Below are 23438 nucleotides of genomic sequence, written 5' to 3'. Positions count from 1 at the left end.
TACAAAAATAACTGAAAAGGAAAGGCTGCATTGTTTGTTAAATGTCAACAATGTCTTGTGGTGTTAATCTATTTTTTATTTATTAGGGGGCCAAAGCACAAGTGTGTGGAGTCTTGCTGCTATTTTAATTTCATTGTTAGATATTTTAAAGATTTCTTGTGTTGATTTATTTTCTATTTATTAAGGGGCCAAAGCAGCCAAAGCAAACCAGCTATATTTTCTATTTAATGTTAATGTTCAAGTTTAAAGTTTGTTTATTTAACCCTGTTAACAATAAACAGGTCAGTTTCTCATACCAACTGTTGTGGATCATTCTAACTAACCCGATTAAGTAGCTGTTCTTGTTAGAGTAATATCGCTTGATCAAACCTTTTCTAACATGACTGACAACACAATAAGTGAATATGTATAATATGCGCTTGGATCAGATTGGTATCGGTATTGGCCAAAACTCAAGGCTGTAATATCGGTATCGGATCGGAAGTGAAAAAGCTGGATCGGGACATCCCTAATACCATAGCATTTGTCTAAAATTCTGCATTTAATACCATCACGCCTCTACTTTCTAAGGAAGCTGAAACATGCTGGCCTCAGTGCATCTGTCCTGACTGCCTTCTACAGATGTGCGGTGGAGAGCATCCTCACATCCTGTATCACAATCTGATACGGGAACTGCTCCGCCACAGACAGGAGGGCTCTGCAGAGGGTGGTTAAGGCGGCGCAGAGGATTACAAACTGCTACCTCCCCTCCATTGAGGACATTTACATCAGCAGGTGCAGGAGCAGAGCATCCTGCATCATGAGGGACCCCACCCACCCTGCTAACGGATTGTTTGCCCTCCTCACCTCTGGCAGGAGGCTAAGAAGCCTAAAAGCAAAAACTACAATCCAGCTTTCTTCCCCGAGGCGGTGAGGCTGGTGAGCTCCCTATCCTCCCTACCTGCAATAAGCCACTGACTGTGTCACCTTCAAGCTTGCATGGTGTTAAGGGAGGCTTTGCTTCTGTACTTCTTGTTGGGAATTCCTTCCTAGACATGTTCTTTCTCTCAACTCTACTGTACCCCATATGGCTACAGCCAGCTCTTTTACAAAGAGTGAGTCCTTTGTTGTAGAAAGGATTTTTCTCCACATCTTTTCCAATGTGAACCTGAAAAAAGTAATAATTTTGTTTCTGTGTTTTTAATCTCAGCTCAATTCCAATAAACACAACAAGTAATCAGCAACTAATGTTCGAAATGAAAAAGATATACATGTTAATGCATTTAGGGCTTAATGTACTTAAACTTTGTCAAAAGGTTGTTAGGTAAATTGAGAGCCTAAATACTGCTAAGAATGGACTTATATTTAATAGTTGAACAGACATTGGACTCAAAACATCTTTTCGTTTAGTGTCTGGTAAGTGTTTATTGCTAATATGTTAGCTATAGGCAATTTTTAAGGCAAGATTCTATTAATAAAAAAAAAAAAAAAAAAAAAATGTTGCTAATGTTTTGGGGTCCTTGTGTTCCACTGAGATCAAATTGCATAACACAAAATACATGTTATTTACATAACAGCAACAATATTGCTGCAGTTTATTTAGTCATTGCATCAATCAAGCCAAGGTCATGCCATTGCATGTGTAGAGCCCTATAAAATCTGTTTTATTTTTCTCCAAATTATTATTATTATTCCCCATAAATCTCCAAATTCCGTTTTTTCCGTTTTTAAATTTTTTGGACTTCTATTTTTGACCATTTACTCTTATTTATCCACCAAATGAGTGTGTTTTTCAATGCTAATGAATAAAATACACAAATAGACATAACCCTGCATTTATTTAAACACAAAATTGCGCACACTTTTCTCAGTGCTTCAAGTCAGAAGCAATTCTTCAACATGCAACATAACATTGCCTCATTCAGGTCCAAACTGCTGTTGTGGAGGGAGGCTAGTACATGCTTGGGAAACCACTGAATAGTTGCATCTATCCATGAAGACGACATCCACCAGGAAATATTGGTTTTCAATTCCTGTGTTGAAAGAAAATGTATTATTATTATTTTACTTATATTTCTAATCTACAGTCAAAAGGCAGACAGTGGCTGGGGTGACGTGTTATTCTAATCCTTTTATCATCCTTCCATTTATTGTATATTATATGAATGTATGAGAGTAGCAGTAATGTCACTAAGTTTCCCCTCTGTAATCAGTACTTCTTTGAGTCTGATGCATCAGCTATTAATTGTTTTTTATTTTGGATAAACTTTATTTTAGTTATCCCATTACAATGTTATACATATTGCAGTAAAAGTTAAAACCGTAATGATTCAAAACAACAAACTGACAGGTATGCAATTTTCTTATGACCTATTAAACACTAGGGGACGTCGTTATGTCATATTTTGTATGCACACAATTTACTAGCAGATTGTGAAATAAAGAGTGAAAGCTAGGCTGCTCAGTTAACACCAACTTACCAATGACAGTGTTTAGGACGCCGCAGTCCCTGGCATCAGTTGTCTCATCCACGACGACGAAAAACTTTTTCCCACGGATCTTCTGGAGCACACAGGAGATGTGTTGCTCAAACACTCGAGGAAGGTGAATTTGGCGAAGGCTGCTGACATTTTCAGGTAGCACTCCTCCCTGTTTGCAGTACTTTATTAGAAATGGATGGAGTTTTGCCATCTTTTCTAATGGGATGTTGGCTTCAGCACAGACAGCCACAAAATCCTCAACAAACTCTTGTCTTGCATCCGCTGACTTGAGAGAACCAGTGATGCATGTCTGTAGGCTCGTGGTTACTTGCTTGTTAGCATCCAGCTGGTACTTTTCCTTGCTTTTCACGAGTTTTGGACAGCAAGTGGTCAGTGCACGTATTTTTATGGATCCAGTCAACAGTATGTTGACAGAATTTACAAAATAACATATTGCCTGACACGAAGTAGTCATTTGGGAACTGTTCGGCTCTAAATTGTGGCGTTAGAGTGGAGTTTCTTAGTTTTTTAGCAGACATAGATTGCAGAAGCCGCTTCGACATGCTGAATTGTTTTCGAAGGGGAGGGCCTGTGGCGTAATGTTACTGGGAGTGCAACGCATTAGCGGTCCCCTGGGGTAAATTTCCCCGTTCCTCTTCCCCTCGAAAACAGTATTTTGGTGAAATTATGTCAAATCCGCGTTTATTGGTCAATTCCGCGATTCCATCCGCGATTCCGTGGTCGTGGAAATCATAGTGCCCTACATCTGTGTGACCCTATGTTTTGTCTTATTCCAGTTACCTCACAAAATGATTACAGATTTTGTTGAGAGAAGTGGTATAAAGATGGTGCAAATGTGCGTACACGTGAATGAACATGCACCTGCAGGCGTATGACCTGCCCCTGTACACGACCCTGCCCAATGCCCGATCGTTCCATGCTTATGTTGCACCCCATGACTCTGCCATTTTCACAACCCATTACGCCATCTATTGGCAGCCGGTTCATGCACGTGACATTTTTGGGCTCCTCTTGTTATAAGCAAGATGGATATAAGTTTGTGGTTTTAACCATTTGGTCTCTGGTGCTTTATTGGGGTGTTCACTTGTTGCTCAACACATTTTATCGCATTTCATTTCTGGCTGGACAATTTGAACAGCTTTCTTCTGATGTAGTCAAAGACCCTCCACAGCAAGCAAGCAAGCATGGCAAGCAGCGAGTGTATGGATATCTCCAGCAATGCCACCTATGTAATAGGTATGAATTCCATTGCCAGGCTGTGTGATGCAGCAGTGGATGGTGCCCCTCGCAAAAAGAGACACAGAGAGGATAATTTTATGACAGCAATCATTCGATGGGCCAATGGGTATGTTTACATTGTTAAATATTGTGATTGGAGAGTTACATTGTGTAGGTACTTGTGCGGCGTAGCCAATGTGAATGATGAAGCATGGAGTGGGCATATGGAGTGTCTGTAAAAGACTGGAAATGGTTTTGTTCTGGCATCTGCCTGGACCTTGATCAGCCTGGTTTTCCTGAGACACTTTATGTGTCCCAGTGGGTCAGTGCACTCTCAGAAAATAAAGTACAGAATTGTACCTTTAGGGGTACAATGGCTTGTCACTGGGGCGGTACCCTTGACACTGGGTACTTATTTGTACCCTTGTGGTTTGTACCTTAAAGAGACCAGTTCTGTACCTCTGGTGGCAATTTTGTACCTCCATTAGATAGTACAAAAATGGATCTTTAAAAAAGGGTACAAAACTGGCTTTTATAGAGTACAGTACTACCATTATTTACTTTAAATAAAACAGAAAAATAAAAATTACTTTATTCAGAAGATAAATGCAGATTGAAACAGAATTTCCATCCATCCATCTTCTAACCGCTTCATCCTCTTGAGGGTCACGGGTGGGCTGGAGCCTATCCCAGCTGACACTGGGCGAGAGGCAGGGTACACCCTGGACAGGTTGCCAGACTACCGCAGGGCTGACACATAGAGACAGACAACCATTCACGTACACATTCACACCTACGGACAATTTAGAGTTATCAATTAACCTAATCCCCAATCTGCATGTCTTTGTACTGTGGGAGGAAGCCGGAGTGCCCGGAGAGAACCCACACTGACACGGGGAGAACATACAAACTGCGCAGAGAAGGGCTCCCACAACCGGGATCAAACCGGGAACCCTCTTGCTGTGAGGCGACAGCGCTAACAACCACACCACCGTGCCGCCCCTTATCAGAATTTGTTTTTATTTATTTTTTCCATTTTCACATGTCAATTTCATTTGACTTTTAAAAAATATTAAACTGTCCATTTAAGTTAAATACAAATCTCCATCCAGAGTATGCATTAAAAGTGACTGTCACATGACAGAGGAATCAACATTTTCAGATTTCAATTTCATTTCATTTTTAAACACAATGTCGAACTGTGACATATAAACTATTATCCACAGAATAAGTGTCTATTGCCTGGAAGTCCATTTCATCTTCTGATTTAAGTAAAGTCCATTCTCCATCAACCTTAACACTGTATGCATGAAGTTACAGTCATATGACAGGGGCACCAACATTTTACCACAAAGGATCCACATGGTGTCTATGTTCAAAATGTACTTGATTTGCCAAAATAGTGGAATTCTCTCTGAATGTAGTACATCTATGACAAATACATCTTTGACAGCATACTTGACATTGTTGACTGTTACTTCAGACACCTGTTGGATAGTTTTGTCTGTAAAATCTACGTTACAGAGGTAAAGATAAAAATGGAGTGGTAACACTTTTTCCAGGCACTTTTTCAAATTCACCCAGCATACTCTGTGAAGAAAACTCCCAGCATTGTCTGAACTGGTGTCTGTCGCTCAGAGTTGCAGCTATGTTCACAAAATTTCGGCAGTTATGAGCAACCATTTTAAAATATTGGTGCTTGCCTTCAAATCTCATGCACCATAACGGACGCAGAGGACGATACATTTCTATCAGTCTTGCATAATGGATTAAGTAATGACACTTAGGTGTAATGACATCCCCAAATACATCTGTCATTTCTGTCAGAAACTCTTGAACAAGTAAATTTAACAACAAAAGATTCTCTCTTCTCACCTGTGGAGCCATCACAATCTCAGTAACCTCTCAACATAACAAAACATACCAATATTTGGGGCGTTGGTGGCTTAGTGGGTAGAGCAGGCGCCCCATGTACAAGGCTATTGCCGCAGCTGCCCGGGTTCGAATCCAGTCTGTGGCCCTTTGCTGCATGTCATCCCCCTTCTCTCTCTCCCCTTTTCACGCTTACCTGTCCTGTTCATTAAAGGCAAAAATGCCCAAAAAATATCTAAAAAACATTCCAATATTTGCAATTAGGTGGCACACGGTGCGCCATTAGAAAAGGCAGCAGCCTGAAAAGGTACCACTTGCAGATCCAGTAATACCAACATTCTGAAGTCTTGCTGATAACTGTACTGGTTTGTTTTCTTTGTCATTTTGACCAATGCATATTTTTTGCAGTTCTTCATTTATCTCCTGTATTGGTATGTGTTTCTCTGTATGAGCTTTGCTAATAACTAGTTTCATAACTAGTGGAATTACACCCTCTAATAAATCGTGCATTATGTCTGGTGGTAAAGCGTTAGTTACATCAAAATAATGCAATTCATTAAAAGGTGAAGAACTGTATACTCCATAAGTTGCTTTATCATATGGAACTTGTTGGATGCGGGCAAGATGACACTGATGAACCTCAGATGTTCTTAAAACAAAGCTGTCCGCTGTGAACAAGTGTTTTATATCTCCATGAGTAGCCATGCAATAGTGACAAACTCTACCCGAGTTAAATGACATGGTAAATCCACCAATCATGTGCAGTGTTAATTTCGTTGACTAAGACTATGACGAAAAATATTCGTCAATGAACCATTTTCACGGGCGAAAACTAAATAAAAACTAAATAAAAAGTCAGTTATGATGACGAAGACTATGACGAAATATAATGAACACTTTAGTAAACGAATCAAAACGAGACGAAAATGTTAGAGAGGGACGAATGGAGGATAGATCCAATCAGAACGAATTTCATTGTGCGGGTAGGTTGATCTCTCTGGAAGCAGAGCCACAGCAGCGGCACATGACATGAAAAGTTTCAAAACAAAACTGGCCTTCGCTAGTTAGCAGAAAAGTCCTGCAGTGCACGTGGTCCGAGTGCGACAGCATGTTTCATGAAGAACACAGAAATGTCAGCGCTAGGTTTAGGTCGAAAACGAAGAACTGACATCTGGTCACGCTCCACCTATGACAACAAGGACAACAAGACCCTCTGTAAACCGTGTGGAGCAAAAATCGCGGAGAAAAACACCACCAACTTTAAGCGACATCTACAAACAACTCATCCAGAAGTACATGCGAAGGTAAGCATACACGCTAAGGTTTTTATCAAATAAACCACCGTGTTTCCACTAAACTTGAAATGAAATAGAAGCTAAAGGAAACCACCTCTGAACTGTATTGATTAGATGATTGACTCGCTTAATATGAGTGTAACGTTAAATATTCAGTGTCCTCAAATTGAATCAAATATGTACCAAACAAAAAGGCACGTTTAAAGAAATGTACTATTATAGAGAATATTGTATATGACTGGACAAAGGGAACGTGTGTCTGTGTCTGTCTGTCTGTCTGTCTGCCTGTCTGTGTCTGTGTGTGTGTGTGTGTAAGAGAGAGAGAGATCTGGCAGGATTGGGCGAGAAAGAGAAAAATCACAACTTGATTCCTCTCTTATTCACCCTCACAGATACAGAAGACGTGATGACAAAGATGATCATGGGCCAAGTGGAGATAAAGCTACTGCTGCTAGTTCAACCCAGCAGCAGTTCATCTCTACAGCTTTCCTCAGTTCTTCAAAGTACAAAACTGACTCGAAAGAACAACAGACCAAGGAGCAGGCCATAGCCAGATGGATTGGACGCACAAGACTTTGTGCTAATGATGGAGATAGTAGATAGGAGACTGACTGTTCCAAAGAAAACTAAAATAAGCAATTTGATTGAAACACAGTATGAACATGAAAGACAAAAATTCAAAGAGAGATTGGCTGCTGCCCGGAGAGTGTCTATTGGCCTTGACCTGTGGTCAAAAAAAGGTCTGACAACCTCATTCCTTGCTATAAGTGCATGCTACTTTTGTGTTGAACAAAGAAAACCTGTACACATCTTGTTGGCCCTTGAACAAGTGGCCCACCCACACACTGCACAGTCAGTTAAGGCATGTGTGGACAAATGTATGCAAGAGTGAGCCATACCAAAGGAGAAGATCCTTACAGTGATAACAGACAATGGGAGTAACATGGTGGCAGCCTTTAAAAACACCAGCTCTGAGGACGACTCCCCTGGGTCTATAATGGAAAGTGACTCTGAAATTGATGACTAGCGGTGAGCCATGTTTAGTTTATTCTTTTACATGACAGTCAACACTCACTCATTCACTCACTGGCCACATTATTAGGTGTAGACTTATTTGGTTGTCTTTTCCTCTTGTTATTAGGTACCATCATGTTGACATGGACTGGACACCTTGTGTAGTGCATACCATACAACTTGTGGTCCACATGTTGCAGAAGGAGACAACTATCAAGAGAGTCCTTGATAAAGCAAGGTCTGTGGTAAAGCTCTTTCGCAAGTCCTCAGTTGCAACACAGCAGCTATTAGACCAGTGTGGTCTTATTGTTGTAAATGACTGCCCCACACGCTGGTCAAGCACATTCAACATGGTCACACGACTCCTCACAAAGATGCAGTCTGTCAAATCACAAATGACATGGGATGGGACAATTTGCTTACTAGTGAGTGGCAGAAGCTTTCATCAGTGCATGACCTACTGCTGCCTTTTGCGGAACACACTAAAACCCTCCAGAGTGACACTACATCCATGTCCCGTGGTCCCTGCCCTCTTTGATCTGCTCTGCCACAGACTTCGCCACTGTAGCAGAGAAGATGAGAGCAAATCTGAACCAGCGTTTTGCTTGCCTCATGGATCCAGCTGATGAAAAGTTCTCACCACTTGCAGCAGCTGCCTGCTTTGTCAACCCAACTGTTTGTGAAATCCTTGTTAATGTTGATGTGGCTGATAGAAATATCCAGGAACTGCTGAAACAGGCAGAGGACTATGTGGTCAAATGCACTTTCCCAAACACACAACATGAGGACCAGTCTGAAGGTGATGCAGAAGAAGAGGTTATTGACAAACCAGCACCATCCTCAAAGCAGCCAGTGTTTAGGTTTCTCTCAAAATGCCGCACCACAAGGCCCAAACAGAAAACCTCCACAACCAGCATCAGGCAGCAGATCATCAAGTACAAGGAAGAACTTTTACATCCCATCACTGAGGACACAGGAACAGACTTTTGGCTGGAAAAGAGTGACAGTTTTTATCACAGTTCAAAACCCTTAGCATTAGACTTGTTAGCTATGCCAGCTTCTCAAGCTTTTGCAGAGAGGGTATTCACAGGTGACCTCACGAGGACGGCGCAACAGAGGAAGGGTCACACTGGAGCGGAGTGCTTTCCTTAAAATGAACAGAAACAAATAGAACTGATATATTCACTGCTATTTACAGCATTTCCTGTTGTAGTATATGCACAACTTGAAAGTTACTGGTCTGCAGAGATGGCAAAAGTACCCAGATTCCTTACTTGAATAGAAGTAAAATACCTATGTAAAAAAACAACTTGAGTAAAAGTATAAAGTACTGATCAAAGTACCTACTCAAGTAAAAGTAAAAAGTACAGGCTCTGAAATGTACTCAAAAGTACTTTTAAAAGTAAAAAGTATTTCTATTGCACGATTCACTGGCTGAAAAGCTATTAAACACAGGATAATTTATATGGAATCTACTTTAGCAATGTTATTGTTTGAACAAACACTACCTGCCTAGTATCCTAATGTACTTCACTATATACAGTGCCCTCCAAAAGTATTGGAACAGTGAGGCCAATTCCTTTATTTTTGTTGTAGACTGAAAATATTTGGGTTTGACATCAAAAGATGAATATGGGACAAGAGATCAACATTTCAGCTTTTATTTCCAGGTATTTACATCTGGATCTGATACACAACTTGGAAGATAGCACCTTTTGTTTGAACCCACCCATTTTTCATGAGAGCAAAAGTATTGGAACATGTGACTGACAGGTGTGTTTTGTTGCCCAGGTGTCTCCCAATTACATTGATTATTCAAACAATAAATAGCACTGAATGTCTGAGCTCAGTTTCAGATTGGGTACGATAGGTTTTGCCTGTGCAGACTGCATTTAGAGGTGGAACCAACATGAAAACCAGAGAGCTGTCTATGGGTGAAAAAGAAGCAATTGTGAATCTGAGAGAAGATGGACAATCAATCAGAGCCATTGCACAAACATTGGCCGTAGCCAGTACAACCATTTGGAATGTCCTGAAGAAGAAAAAAACCACTGGTGTACTAAGCAACAGATGTTGAACAGGTAGACCAAGGAAAACATCAGCAGTTGATGACAGAAACATTGTGAGAGCTGTAAAGAAAGACCCTAAAACAACTGTTAGTGACATCAGCAACAACCTCCAGAGGGCAGGAGTGAAGGTGTCACAATCTACTGTTCGCAGAAGACTTCATGAACAAAAGTACAGAGGCTACACCAGAAGATGCAAACCATTCATTAGCAAGAAGTATAGGAAGGCCCGGCTGGAATTTGCCAAAAGGTACAGAGATGAGCCTCAAAAATTCTGGGAAAAAGTTTTATGGACTGATGAGACAAGGATTAACTTTTTCCAAAGTGATGGAAAGGCGAAAGTTTGGAGAAAGAAAGGATCTGCTCATGATCCCAAACATACAAGCTCATCTGTGAAACACGGTGGAGGTAATGTCATGGCTTGGGCTTGCATGGCTTCTTCTGGGACGGGCCCTTTCATCTTCATTGATGATGTAACACATGATGGCAGCAGCAAAATGAACTCAAAAGTCTACAGAAACATTTTGTCTGCTAATTTAAAGAAAGATGCAACCAAACTGATTGGGAGATCCTTCATCATGCAGCAAGATAACGACCCAAAACACACTGCCAAAACAACAAAGGAGTTCATCAGGGGCAAGAAGTGGAAGGTTTTGGACTGGCCAAGTCAGTCTCCAGACTTAAACCCAATAGAGCATGCATTTTACCTGCTGAAGAGGAGACTGAAGGGAGTAACCCCTCAAAACAAACAACAACTGAAAGAGGCTGCGGTGAAAGCCTGGAAAAGCATCACAAAAGAAGAATGCAAAAGTTTGGTGATGTCAGTGGGTCACAGGCTTGATGCAGTTATTGAAAGCAAAGGATTTGCAACTAAATATTAAGTATCATTCACTTTAATCTATTTTAAGTTTATATGTTCCAATACTTTTGCTCACCTAAAAATTTTGTGTTCCATTACAAATAATGCTATCTTCTAAATTGTGTATCAGATCCAGATGTAAATACCTGGAAATAAAAGCTGAAATGTTGATCTCTTGTCTCATATTCATCTTTTGATGTCAAACCCAAATGTTTTCAGTCTACAACAAAAGTAAACGAATTGGACTCACTGTTCCAATACTTTTGGAGGGCACTGTAGTCCTTTAGGCATTTGTATTGTACACTTAAGGTTAACACATCACACTTCTGAACATTGAATTTTGGACCAGGATTAGCTTCTAAACTATGGTGTCACAAATCATGCTCATATGCCCAACTCTTAATCAACCTTTTTAATAGCACTTTTTTTAATAGCACATCAGGCAACAATTGTTTCTCACTGTACAGGTGTTGTGTTATTGTGAGTGACACACCCAGGGACTACAGATGAAAATAACTAAGCTTCTCTAGCCATTATGTCCCTGCCAATTAAATTAATAAAAAATGAAAAGGCAAAACAAATTTGTGCACTGTGCATTCAGTGAAGCTCAATAAAAAACCCTTCACAATTAAGACACAATTCCTGTGCTCCTCTGAACAGTAACTCACTATGTTTACACCTACACAACACATACTAGACCCCCTCTCCATCTCTCTACATTGCATCACTCCATCCCTCTATGTGAGTCTAATGTGAAGGCATGGTAAACACAACAATATAACAAAACCTTTTGTTGAGCTTCAAGAGAAGCAGGTTCTCAAAGTTCCCAACTCTTAATCAAAAAATTTTAATAACACATCAGGCAACAATTGTTTAACACTGTACAGGTGTGTTATTGTGAGTGGCACACCCAGGGACTACAGATGAAAATAACTAAGCTTCTCTAGCTATTATCTGGTACAATAAACACAGTGCAATGTCCCTGCCAAATAAATTAAAAATGGAAAAAAGAAAAAGTTGCACACTGTGCATTCAGTGAAGCTCAATGAAAAACCCTTCACATTAAAGACACAATTCTTGTGCTCCTCAGATAAGTAACTCATTATATGTTTACACCTACACAACACATACTAGACCCCCCTCTCCATCTCTCTACACTGCATCACTCCATCCCTCTATGCGAGTCTAATGTGAAGGCATGATAAACAAAACAAATCTAACAAAACCTTCTGTTGAGCTTCATGAGAAGCAGGTTTTCCAAGTTCTCAGAAAGTAGCTTAGCCCTCTTGGGTCTAAAAATCATTCCTGCTGTGCTAAAAAGCCTCTCACAGGCAGCTGAGGCAGGTAGTAGTGTGTTGAGCTTAAGAGACAGGTGGCACACAGATGGAAATGTTTTCAGGATGTCCATGGTATCAGTTGGACTGGCCAGGTAGGACTCTAGTTGCTTGGTGTTACCGTCCCGTTGATCTGTCTACTTGATTGTCGAAAAGAAGTCCTCCTCCTCCGCCGACGACAGAGAGTCACCTGACTGGGCTGCACTACTCTGCTCCTTCAGGTGGGTTTTGATGTAGTCAAGGCCTATGGGGGATACAAAACCAAATGAAGAAACAGAATTAGCATACAAGAGAAGGGGATGGACAGAGAAAGGAGGGACTGAGAGCAAGGGAGGGCGAGGAAACGAGGGAGTATGGATGGAGGTGTGGAGGAGGAGGTAGGGAAGGGTTGTGGGGTTATAAGTGGTATTTAACAGGTGCAACAGTCAGTTACGATCCACTTTGTTTGAATGTACATATAGATGTGAGGGGAGTGAGTTTTAGGGTGTTAAGCATATTAAACATAATTTAAAAAACATAACAATACAATAAAAGAAAGTGATGCAGCACATACCACATTTAAGGATGCCTTCATCAGTAGTCCAGCGTGTCCTGAATTTGGGGACAAGAATGGCAGCAGCAATCAGCTCTGGATCAGCGAGCATCTCTCCAAAGCGACGTTCAAGCCCTGCTTGAAGAGCATCCACCAATGGCCCACAGTACTTGGAGGTGGTGTGAAGGCTCTGGAGCTTGGACTTGAGCAGTGTGATGGTAGGTACAAGCCACCCCATCTGCACGTTTACCTCGCCCTGAAGAACATCAACTGCCTTTGCAACTGGGCTCATGGTCTTTGCATATTCTGTGAGAAAAGCAATCTCGGCAGGACTGAACCTGAGAAACACACACAGATGCACAAAACCATCAGTGTCTAAGCAGTCAAACATGTTTACATGATGGAATAATAATGCCCACAACACCTAAAACTATCCAAGGCAGGCAGTTAGTGTTTTGGTCTTTGCAAGCGCATTATGGCATTATTACCTAGTTCTACTCCCTGTTAGGCCACTAGGTGGCACTATAAGTTAGCACTACAGGTTATCACCTTCTTGAGTGTTGGTAGAAGAACAGCAGGGAAGAATGTATCACCTGAAAAGATGGTGAAAAAGAAGCTAGCTGCTCTTGTTGATTATCTCCTACATGTTTACTTACACCAGCCAACCCTACAGTTAGGTGGTAATGCAAAGTAAACTTACGTCGGAATCTTCAGTGCGCTGAAGACCGCTGCAATGGCTGCTTCTCCTTGTTCCTTAACGATCCGTACAATCCTCTCAACAGCATAGAAGAGAGAATTCCATCTTGTAACAATAAAAAAGAATACATTATATTTGTATAGTGCTTTACATCTGAAACAGATTCAAAGGGTTGAACACATCTCAAAATGCAAATTGTACCTTGTTTCACAAGGCCTCAGGAGCTGGAGTTTGCAGTGTTCTTCAATGATCTCTGTAGCTGGGGTGGATCTGCTGCTCTTGTTCCAGAGAGCCTGGCACTTTGCAAATGATGAGCGGGAGAGCTTCATGTAGACCCGGTCTTCATTCGCTGCTTTGACATCAACTGTTGCCACCTGTGAATATCAAAGGACCATGTTGAGAATAAGTGTTCAAACTTACATGTCATCCCTTGGATTATCGTATTTACTCAATCCATAAACTCAGTCAAACACCCACCAGGTTCATAAGATGACAGGCACAGCGATGGTGCTTTGGCAGTTGATATTCCAGGCCATCATCATGCTCCAACAAGGGACCGGCTTCAACAGCCTCCATCATGATCTCTTCACCATCCTCTTCTCCTTATTAATAAAATAATATATTAATTAGCATTCAAGGGTGCTTTTCAAGATATCCAAACACTTGACAATAGTTATGTCATCTTCACAAACCAATATGCAACTAGGGCTGGGCGATATATCGATTATATTCGTTATATTCGAGTATGAACTGATGCGCGATATAGCAGATGACCATATCGTCATATTCGAGTTTTCAATGTTTCCGCTGGTCGCTGCTAAGGGGCAGTTATTTTCCTTCAGTCAGCCATCAAGTATGTAGATTAGCTCAGGCTGCAGAATAATAGTTCCTGAAAGGCTGTGTGTTGTGTTTGCTACAACAGAAAATAAATAAAAAGTCTCTGTTTAAGTAATGTTACTCCAGCATCTCCCTGTACTCTTCACAGCAGAGCTGCTCTGTGAAAAGCTAACTTAGCTAGTTAGCAGCTACGAGTAAATGTGATTTTTTTTTTTCCCGCCATGGCTGAAAAAAAAAAAAAAAATCACATGAGAAAACGCGATAGTTCGTCTGAACACGTTTGTTACTGAACCCACGGTTTCCAGTTCTGAAAAGTATCTGGAAGACCTCCGGTTGTTTTTAAACAGTTTTCATTGTCTTTAGCCTGACTCGTAGCGGCTAATTAGCTAGCTCACTTTCACAACATACCCCTCCGGACCTCCGACCTCCGTCACACAGGTTACCCACAAGCCCACCTTTCTTAAAGGGGAAGGCTCCGCCGATAACACACAGGTGCAGTGGGTGTGTAATTCAAGTCCACGACTTATGCAAAAGTACTAAAACCCCACATTGAAAATACTCCACTACAAGTAAATGTTCTGCAATTTAAACTTTACTAAGGTCAAAGTATGTAATTATTATAGAAAAATACTTAAAGTGTAAAAGTAAATGTAACATTACTCATTTTGCAGTAAAAATGTCCCTGTCAGTGTTTTACTATTATATCTGAAGTTTTTGGATCAATATTACTGTTTCATTAATATGTATGTTGCATTTTGCTGCTTTAGCTGTTTAAGATTGTGCTAATTTTAACTACTTTATATACTGTTGGGTAGTTTAAGCTACAGCAATGCATCATATTCTATAAGAACATCATATGTTAAAACTATTTGAGAATTTACAGTATGTTATTTGAGAGAAAATGTGTATATCGAGGTATATATCGTATATCGCCGAATTGCCAAAAAATATCGAGGTATTATTTTCAAGCCATATCGCCCAGCCCTATATGCAACACTCACCTGATTCATCTGGCTCTGCCCCGAGTGGTTCTGCGTTGTTGTTTTCATCGTCGACACCGTACACTCTGAAGGCTTTCAGAAAATTGGACCCACTATCTGTCGTCATACGTACAATCTTGTCTCTGATGTTGAACTCTAGACAGACAGACGGGTAAAAAAAAAAGGCATACAGATACGTTATTGATCCCACAGGAAATTTAAGTTCACAGTAGCAAGGGAAAAGGCACAGACACATACACATGATTGCAAACATTAGCAGTTAAGAATCCAGATATTCAAAGTTAAAGGCAAAGTATTAAAATGAATGAATGAATGCAGATGACAGTGACAACAAGCCTAAATATTTAAACTGGATTGGACTCAAGTAAAATACTACTAAACCTACCAATAGCCTACATACCTGTATGGATCTTAGTCAGAGCATCTGCAAGTGCAGAGAAGTTGTGTGGTCCTTTCAGTTGCTTGCATGCTAGTGCAGCAGAGCACTGCTGCAGACTTGTAGGCTGTATCCAGTGGGCTGTGACACCGATGAAGCCCTTTCTGTTTGCTGTCCAGCAATCAGTGGTGGTCCCGATGAACTCCACATTGTGCATCGCCACCTTGAGATTCTCTTTCATCTCTGTAGTTGCTTTGTCGATTCTGCTCTTCATGGTATTGCGAACCATGACAGATGCATTGGGTTGGAGATATTTAATTAGACGTTGAAAACCCGGCTCTTCTACGTTTACATGTTGCCGGCTATTTTCATAAACGGACATTTCACCATCTCTGTTTTCAAAAAGATCTTCGTTTATACTTACCCATGTATATATACACAAGAGCATGCCAAACCTGTAGGTGGCAGTGTAATGAGAAGCTCAAGCCTTCCATGTATCCATTGTCACCATAGCAACATAGGTCGCACTTTTGACACAGGCGCAAGTTCCGGCGCATGCTGTGACGTCGGCTGCCTATAACTCCGTTTATCTCCGTTTATCTCAGTTTACATGTAAACGCGCAACCGGAATTTTCCAAAATCTCCACTCTGACCGGAGTTTTTAGAAAGACTCGTTTTCAGAGGAGAAATCTCAGTTTGCGTGTAAACGAAGGGCACAAACGAAGGAAGATGTCTCCGTTTATCAAAATCACTGTGTACGTGTAAACGGCCTCTCAGAGGGTGCAGGCCATTAACCACAAAATCAACAAGACGCTCATCCACACCTTTTTGTGTCACGCGAGGCGTATCCCACAGTTTCAGCTGCTTGGGTGCTGCTTGGTCATTCGGATCTTCGTCATGCTTCCTTTTCTGAATAGCTAGCTTGGTGTACCTCTCCAGGTGTCTCTCGTGCTTTCTCTAGAGGGACAAATGTAGGAGAGCCATTATAAGCCAAGTGATACAAATGTGAGTCGGGGCGGCATTGCCTTCAGCCTACAATGTTAGCCTTATGTCATAACCAGGGGTGCACACAACAATTTTGATCTGGTTCTCAAGGAGCACCAGAGGTTGTTTCTTGGTGGCGCTCATTTTTTTCATGTCTGAGTCACGATTCAGATATTTTTCCTGATAAAATAAGATTCAATACAAAATTGGCAATTGAATAAAACCTACAGATTAACATCTGACTTCATGAAATGAAAAAGAAAAAACCCCCACAAGTTTCACTATAACATTACTGCTGTTAACAGTACTGTTTACCTTTTTTGAATTTTAACAGTAGCACCACCTACCTAAAATCATTTCCCCAGACAATGTTTGTATCCCTAAGAACAAGAACATGAATTCATGTTAATCTAGACGCTCATAGCAATAATGTCTGCACTGTAAAATGTTAGGTACTCAAATGAGCACTAACACACTTGGATGTGGTGCTCATTTTAATATTTTCAGCGCTCATGAGTACTGAGCACCAGCTTATGTGCAGCCCTGGTCATAACGTTACAGCTGACTAGTAGAAAAAAAGCGCGATTTCGGCCGTTTCTGCTCAAACCCAAACCGACTGTGGCAGCTAACGTTAATGCTAGCCAGCTTTCAGCATAGTCTGATAACGGTAGCTAACCTAGCCGTCTGCTCATGCAAGCGCTTATCTTTGAGCGCTCTAACGTTAGTGCAAGCTAACTAGCTAACACGTAGCTAGCGCTAATGACTTACCTTTATGTGTTTACTGAGGTTTGACGGACTGTTCTTGAACGCCAATACTTCCTGGTGTTTTGGTTTGCACAAGATGCAACGCATTCGCCAGGAGTTGTTTTTAGCACCAACAAACTCAAAAAGCTCTTTTAAATAAGGCCATGGGTGCTGCTCGTCGACGGACTGCTCTTGTGATTGTGTGGGATCCTTACCGTCGTCCATTTCGTGTAGCTGCTCTAACGTGGTGTAACAGGTGTGGGCGGAGTGGCAGACCTGCTCTGACACACACACCACAAGCGCACGCTTGCACGCACGCACACACACACAGACAGCTGTGTCTCCTCCTGCGTCTTTCAAAACCCAAAACAGTTCACACGCATTGGTGTCGCGGCGCCAAAAAATAAAAAAATATATAGGCTTAGGCTATATATATAAAGTAACGAGCCTTTTTGGGAAATGTAAGGAGTAGAAAGTACCGATATTTATGTTGAAAATGTAACTGAGTAAAAGTAAAAAGTCGTCAGAGAAATAAATACTTCTAAAAGTACAAAGTACCTGAAAAATCTACTTAAGTACAGTAACGGAGTATTGTACTTCGTTACTTGCCATCTCTGCTGGTCTGGTATTTGATTTTTTGTTTTTGTTTAGTATGATGAGAGCAGAGAGATTTATTTTTTGTTCCATGCAATAATGGCATTGCAGCTCAATTATTTCATTTGTCTTGAGCTCATTGATATTTGTTTTCATTATTAACAGAGGAATATTTCATTTTGTGTGCAATGACATTACAACCAAAACATATTTTCTTTTACATATAAATATGTACATACCTGTATTTTCAGTGTTGAGAGAGCAGAGTTTTTGTTGACTTACTTGAACATTAAGGAGTATTTCTTTAGGATTGTGTGCAATGGCATTACAGCCAATACATCTTTTATTTTACATATGAGAATTGCACTTACAGTCAGGTCCATAATTATTTGGACAATGATGCAGTTGTCGTCATTTTGGCTCTGTACACCACCACAATGGGTTTTAAATGAAACAATGAATACCTGCTTAAAGTGCAGACTCTCAGCTTTCATTTAAGGCTTTTTTCAAAAATGTAGTATGAACCGTGTAGGAATGACAACCATTTCTTCACACAGTCCCCCGACTTTAAGGGCTCATAAGTATTTGGACAAACTAACATAATCATCAATTAAACAGTCAGTTTTAATACTTGGTTGCAAATCCTTTACAGTCAATGACTGCCTGAAGTGTTGGACACATAGGCATCATCAGATGCTGGGTTTCTTCCCTGGTGATGCTCTGCCAGCCCTTTACTGCAGCCGTCTGCACTTCCTGCTTGTGTTTCGGGTGTTTTGCCCTCAGTTTTGGCTTCAGCAAGAGAAACGCATGCTCAATTGGATTCAGGTCAGATGATATGACTTGGCCATTGCAGAACATTCCACTTCTTTGCCTTAAAAATGTCTTTGGTTGCTTTTGCAATATGCTTCAGGTCAATGTCCATCTGCACTGTGAAGCATCATCCAATGAGTTTTGAAGCATTTAGTTGAATCTGAGCAGATAATGTAGCCCCAAACACTTCAGCTTTCATCCTGCTGCTCTTGTAAGCAAGACAAGACTTCACTAGAATAAATACGGAGGGTTTATCACAAGATGCAAACCATTGGTTAGCCTTAAAAATGGAAGGCCAGATTAGAGTTTGTCAAAAAACATCAAAAAAGCCTGTACAGTTGTGGAACAGCATACTATGGACAGATAAAACAAAGATCAACTACCAGAATGATGGGAAGACAAGAGAAGGAAGAAGGGAAGGAACTGCTCATGATCCAAAGCACACCACCTCATCAGTGAAGCATGGTGGAGGTATTGTTATGTCATGGCCATGTATGGCTGCCAGTGGAACTGGTTCTCTTGTATTTATTGATGATGTGACTGCTGAGAAGAGCATCAGGATGAAAGCTCAAGTGTTTGGGGCACCATTATCTGCTCAGATTCAACTAAATGCTTCAAAACTCATTGGACGATGCTTCACAGTGCAGTTGGACAATGACCTGAAGCATACTGCAAAAGCAACCAAAGACATTTTTAAGGCAAAGAAGTGGAATGTTCTGCAATGGCCAAGTCATATCATCTGACCTGAATCCAATTGAGCATGCGTTTCTCTTGCTGAAGCCAAAACTGAGGACAAAACACCCAAAACAAAAGCAGGAAGTGCAGACGGCTGCAGTAAAGGGATGGCAGAGCATCACCAGGGAAGAAACCCAGCATCTGATGATGCCTATGTGTCCAACACTTCAGGCAGTCATTGACTGTAAAGGATTTGCAACCAAGTATTAAAACTGACTGTTTAATTGATGATTATGTTAGTTTGTCCAAATACCTATGAGCCCTTAAGGTCGGGGGACTGTGTGAAGAAATGGTTGTCATTCCTACACAGTTCATACTACATTTTTGAAAAAAGCCTTAAATGAAAGCTGAGAGTCTGCACTTTAAGCAGGTATTCATTGTTTCATTTAAAACCCATTGTGGTGGTGTACAGAGCCAAAATGATGACAACTGTATCATTGTCCAAATAATTATGGACCTGACTGTATATGCTCTGTTCAAATCTTGGTGATTTTGTACAGAGTCGCAGGAGACAACGGAAGATGCACACAGCATTCTGTGATTTTTGTTTAATGTGATATTTGCCTCTTCAGTGCTGAGAGCAGAGATTTTTGTTGTTGTGCCACATACTGAGGTATTGTAGCCTAGCAGTTATTTAACTTTTCTTGAGGTACTTGAACACTAACAGAAGTGAATTTTCTGTATTTACAGTAGATACCATGTGCAATGGCATTACAGCCAACAGTGTTTTATTTATTTATTTTTTGAGAATAAAACAAAATACATGGTCCATATAACAACTGTTTCCATGCCTGTATTGGACAATCAAACCTTTATACCATTTCATAACAGACTGGTGGATATTTCCAATGACTGGAAATTCTGGAGAAACATTTAGTCGACTAAGTCCACTGTAGATTTACCTGACTAAAACTCTTATGATATTTAGTCGACTAAAACTAGACTAAGACTAAAAGATTTCAGATGACTAAAATATGACTAAAACTAAATAGTGTGTTATTCAAAAGACTAAGACTAAATCAGAATTTGCTGTAAAAATTAACATTGATCATGTGAGCTGATAAGTTATCACCAGATAAAGTTGCAAGAGCAGCACGAATGGTGTGCTCAGTTCCATCAGCAGTTCCTGTAAAACCATCAGTAGCAAGTTTTTTTAAGATCATCAAGCATAGGTTTTAAGATGACATCCAAACCATGCCGTTTGACATATGAATGTCACTACCAATAACGCTAAATGAGTGTGTCTTTGCTGAGAATGATACTTTTTTTCCAAATTGCCTACTGTGTAATAAAATGCACACAGCTTGTGTTTGGTTCTTTTTGACCCCAAAGGATTTACTACTTCGAATTCATCTTCATAAAAATGCAGCCGCAGCGCATTTGGGTGATACTTGAAAAATCTGTGTTGTTTGAAAATTTGTCCATCACAGTAGTCTGTTAGAAATTTGCTGTCCGTCTCTGGATTAGTATCAGACAGAATTTCATCCTGTATGTCCGCATGACAACAGTAATTTTTCAGCATCTTAGCAATTGGTACATATGAATAGGAGCCCACTGTATGTCCTACAGAGTCCCTTAACTTATAATAGACAGGTTCTGTCATATTAAAGGACAACTTCGGTATTTTTCAACCTGGGCCCTATTTCCCCATGTGTATGTGTGCGTCAAGCCCCAACCTCCGGGGGAGATGAGTGAGGCCAATGCGGAAGTGCCAAAAACTGCAGTTCACTGACTGTCCACTTGAGGCTGGCTCCGGAAGTGAGTCACTTCCCATAAACCCCCATGTTAAAATGCCCAACTTTAGAGCAGAAATAAACATGTTTACAGCCTGGTACAAAAAATGGTTTTGGTCTCTATAGTTAATATCCCCTTTCTTGACAACTGTGGGGGGGGGGGCTGAATTTTTTTCTAACTCTTCCGTTTAAATGTTATTAAGGTTTGAAATTGCGCATAATTAAGGGCGTGGTCACTTTGAGTGACAGATCGCACCATCACGGGTGGCTAACTAGCCGCTGGCTTCGCTGTGCGGCGCTCGGCGGAGCTGAGCTCAGATTCGGCCGTCTGCTCGGCGCCATCTCAGCCAATTCGTGCCCATGTTCAAGGCATTGAACCTGTCCTCTCAACCATGTTTGTGCCTTTTGGATATTTTTTCAGGCAGATATTGGAGTAATATGGCTTGCTGTTCGATTAATTAAACCAACAGACCGTCCAAGAAGTCTGTGCTCCAGGTTTTTCGGTAAGTGAAATTCGGAAATTCTAGTATTATTTTATTTATGTTTATATGTTAGCACTAATTAGCGGGTATCGGTGTCTGTGGTCACTACGGTCACCACCTAGTTTGTCAGCAGCGTGTATCGGTGTCTGCGGTCACCACCTAGCTTGTCAGTTTATTATTATATAATTAAGCCTTTATTTAATACATGTAAAATCATGTTGATACCGGAGGTCTCATTTTCAAGTGCGACCTGTATCACAGCAGCAACATCCACATCAAGTTACAGAGCCCCAGACAATACGATACAACACAAGCTTAGTTCGTTAACTAGCTAACCAGCCAGCTAATGGTTAGCCTTCAAGCAAGACGCCAGTCCAGGGATTCATCGAAGTCAGAGCCTGACAGAGAAGTGTTAGGATTTAGGCATTTAGGGAGAGAATATTTTGAACAAAAGGCTGAGGCTGTGTGAGGTTTGAAAATAAAGGTCCACCACGTTAGTTAGCTAACGTGATGCAATGTTAACGTTGTCACATGAGCAGTGTAACATTAATGTAACATTAAGGCTATACTTGTGTATGTAAATTAAAAAGTGGCGAACTGTGTGAAATTACAATAAGGTGTGTGACGTAATTAAAAAAAAACTGTGACATTTGACTGTCACATATAAAATATTAATAAGATTAGTGTATGATATAGGCCTGTAGTTACACAACAATAGATAATGCACAGACAGAATATGGGGACTGTGATGGCCACCACCTTTTTGTTTTGCTAAAATAAATTGATTATGATCTGTTGAACACCGAAGTAATTTAAGTTGTATTGTTTGCATGTAAAAGTGTCTGTGAAGTAGGTAGCTAACACATATATTACTTTTAATATCTATTTGTCTGTGTAAAGTTTTCCTCTAGGTGACCCAGACAGACTGGACCAGTGGACACTCAATACGAGGAGACAGAACTGAACTTCAGCACTGACTCCAGGATAAAGACACCATTTTTCATACAGTATCTCACAAAGAGTCAAGAAACTTATTAGTTTAAAATGATGAATTATTGTCCATAATACATTTAATGCATTACATAAATTACTAATTGTCATACATTACTAAGTACTTGATTAGGGCACAGCTTGCTCTGTACTATTACTGATAAGGTGAAATTACTGACACACCAGTGCAGTTTAGTGTTCCCCTGATGCACAAGGCCAAATGAAGATTTTATCAATTTTCAAGGAACATGACATGTATTTACTAACTTTAACATTTTAGTGCCTTTTATGCAAAGACCCTTTATCAAAGTGAGAATTACTACCTTTTTCCCCACACACAGTCTGTGAAGAACCAATGGAAAAAATATTCTCATAATGAGACAGCTGAACATAGCATGATTCCACAGTGGCAGTGAGCTTTGATAACAGTTCAGTTTCCTTTTGATAGCAACAATTATTTTAATGTGGATGAATTGCATATTGTGCATTCATACTCCAGTTGTTTTGAGAGTACAGTTAAATTTAAAATCACATTGAAATATAAAGTCGAATATCTACAGAACTTAAACACAAAACTATTTTATGAATGACAGCCACTTACTCAGCAATAAGATCATTTTGGTGGTGAGTGGGCTTTTAACCAAGACAGGCTCTAGTCAATGTTTTCTACCTGTGTTTTTAACCTGTCATCTTTCTCTCTTGTAGGACACTTGAGGAGAGTTACAACGCCTCGACCAATGTGATAATTACTCCACAGTAAAGAGGTTGTTTCACAAGAAATTAAG

At 40.5% G+C, this 23438-nt stretch overlaps 1 protein-coding gene across 2 annotated transcripts; it reads right to left on the bottom strand.

Annotated features, from left to right (window-relative positions):
- Positions 1-11201: 11201 nt before the first annotated feature.
- Positions 11202-17540, bottom strand: LOC117251710 (uncharacterized). Of its 2 annotated transcripts, XM_033618217.2 has the most exons (6): positions 15206-15525; positions 13845-13969; positions 13569-13741; positions 13371-13472; positions 12692-13008; positions 11202-12382 (listed from the first exon to the last, which is right to left on the bottom strand). In XM_033618217.2, the coding sequence occupies exons 1-6, from the start codon at positions 15456-15458 to the stop codon at positions 12276-12278; spliced, it is 1077 nt and encodes a 358-aa protein (XP_033474108.2). In that variant the 5' UTR covers positions 15459-15525; the 3' UTR covers positions 11202-12275. The 2 variants fall into 2 exon arrangements, 1 of the variants encoding a protein (XP_033474108.2); XR_013493180.1 differs by lacking the exons at positions 12692-13008; positions 13371-13472; positions 13569-13741; positions 13845-13969; positions 15206-15525 and adding an exon at positions 17334-17540.
- Between the last annotated feature and the right edge of the window lie 5898 nt (positions 17541-23438).

The sequence above is a fragment of the Epinephelus lanceolatus genome, chromosome 13 (genome assembly GCF_041903045.1).
Source record: "Epinephelus lanceolatus isolate andai-2023 chromosome 13, ASM4190304v1, whole genome shotgun sequence".
Classification (NCBI taxonomy): domain Eukaryota; kingdom Metazoa; phylum Chordata; class Actinopteri; order Perciformes; family Serranidae; genus Epinephelus; species Epinephelus lanceolatus.
The sequence above is the reverse complement of the archived record's forward strand: the minus strand, read 5'-3'. Positions and strand labels throughout refer to the sequence as shown.

Excerpts from the sequence above, each read along its gene's own strand:
- LOC117251710 (XM_033618217.2), bottom strand. The coding sequence starts at position 15,458 with ATGTTTGCAATCATGTGTATGTGTCTGTGCCTTTTCCCTTGCTACTGT. Across the intron at positions 13,742-13,844 it reads CCTGTCATCTTATGAACCTG|GTGGCAACAGTTGATGTCAA; the intron begins GTGGGTGTTTGA and ends TGATATTCACAG. Across the intron at positions 12,383-12,691 it reads TGAAGGCATCCTTAAATGTG|GCCTTGACTACATCAAAACC; the intron begins GTATGTGCTGCA and ends TATCCCCCATAG.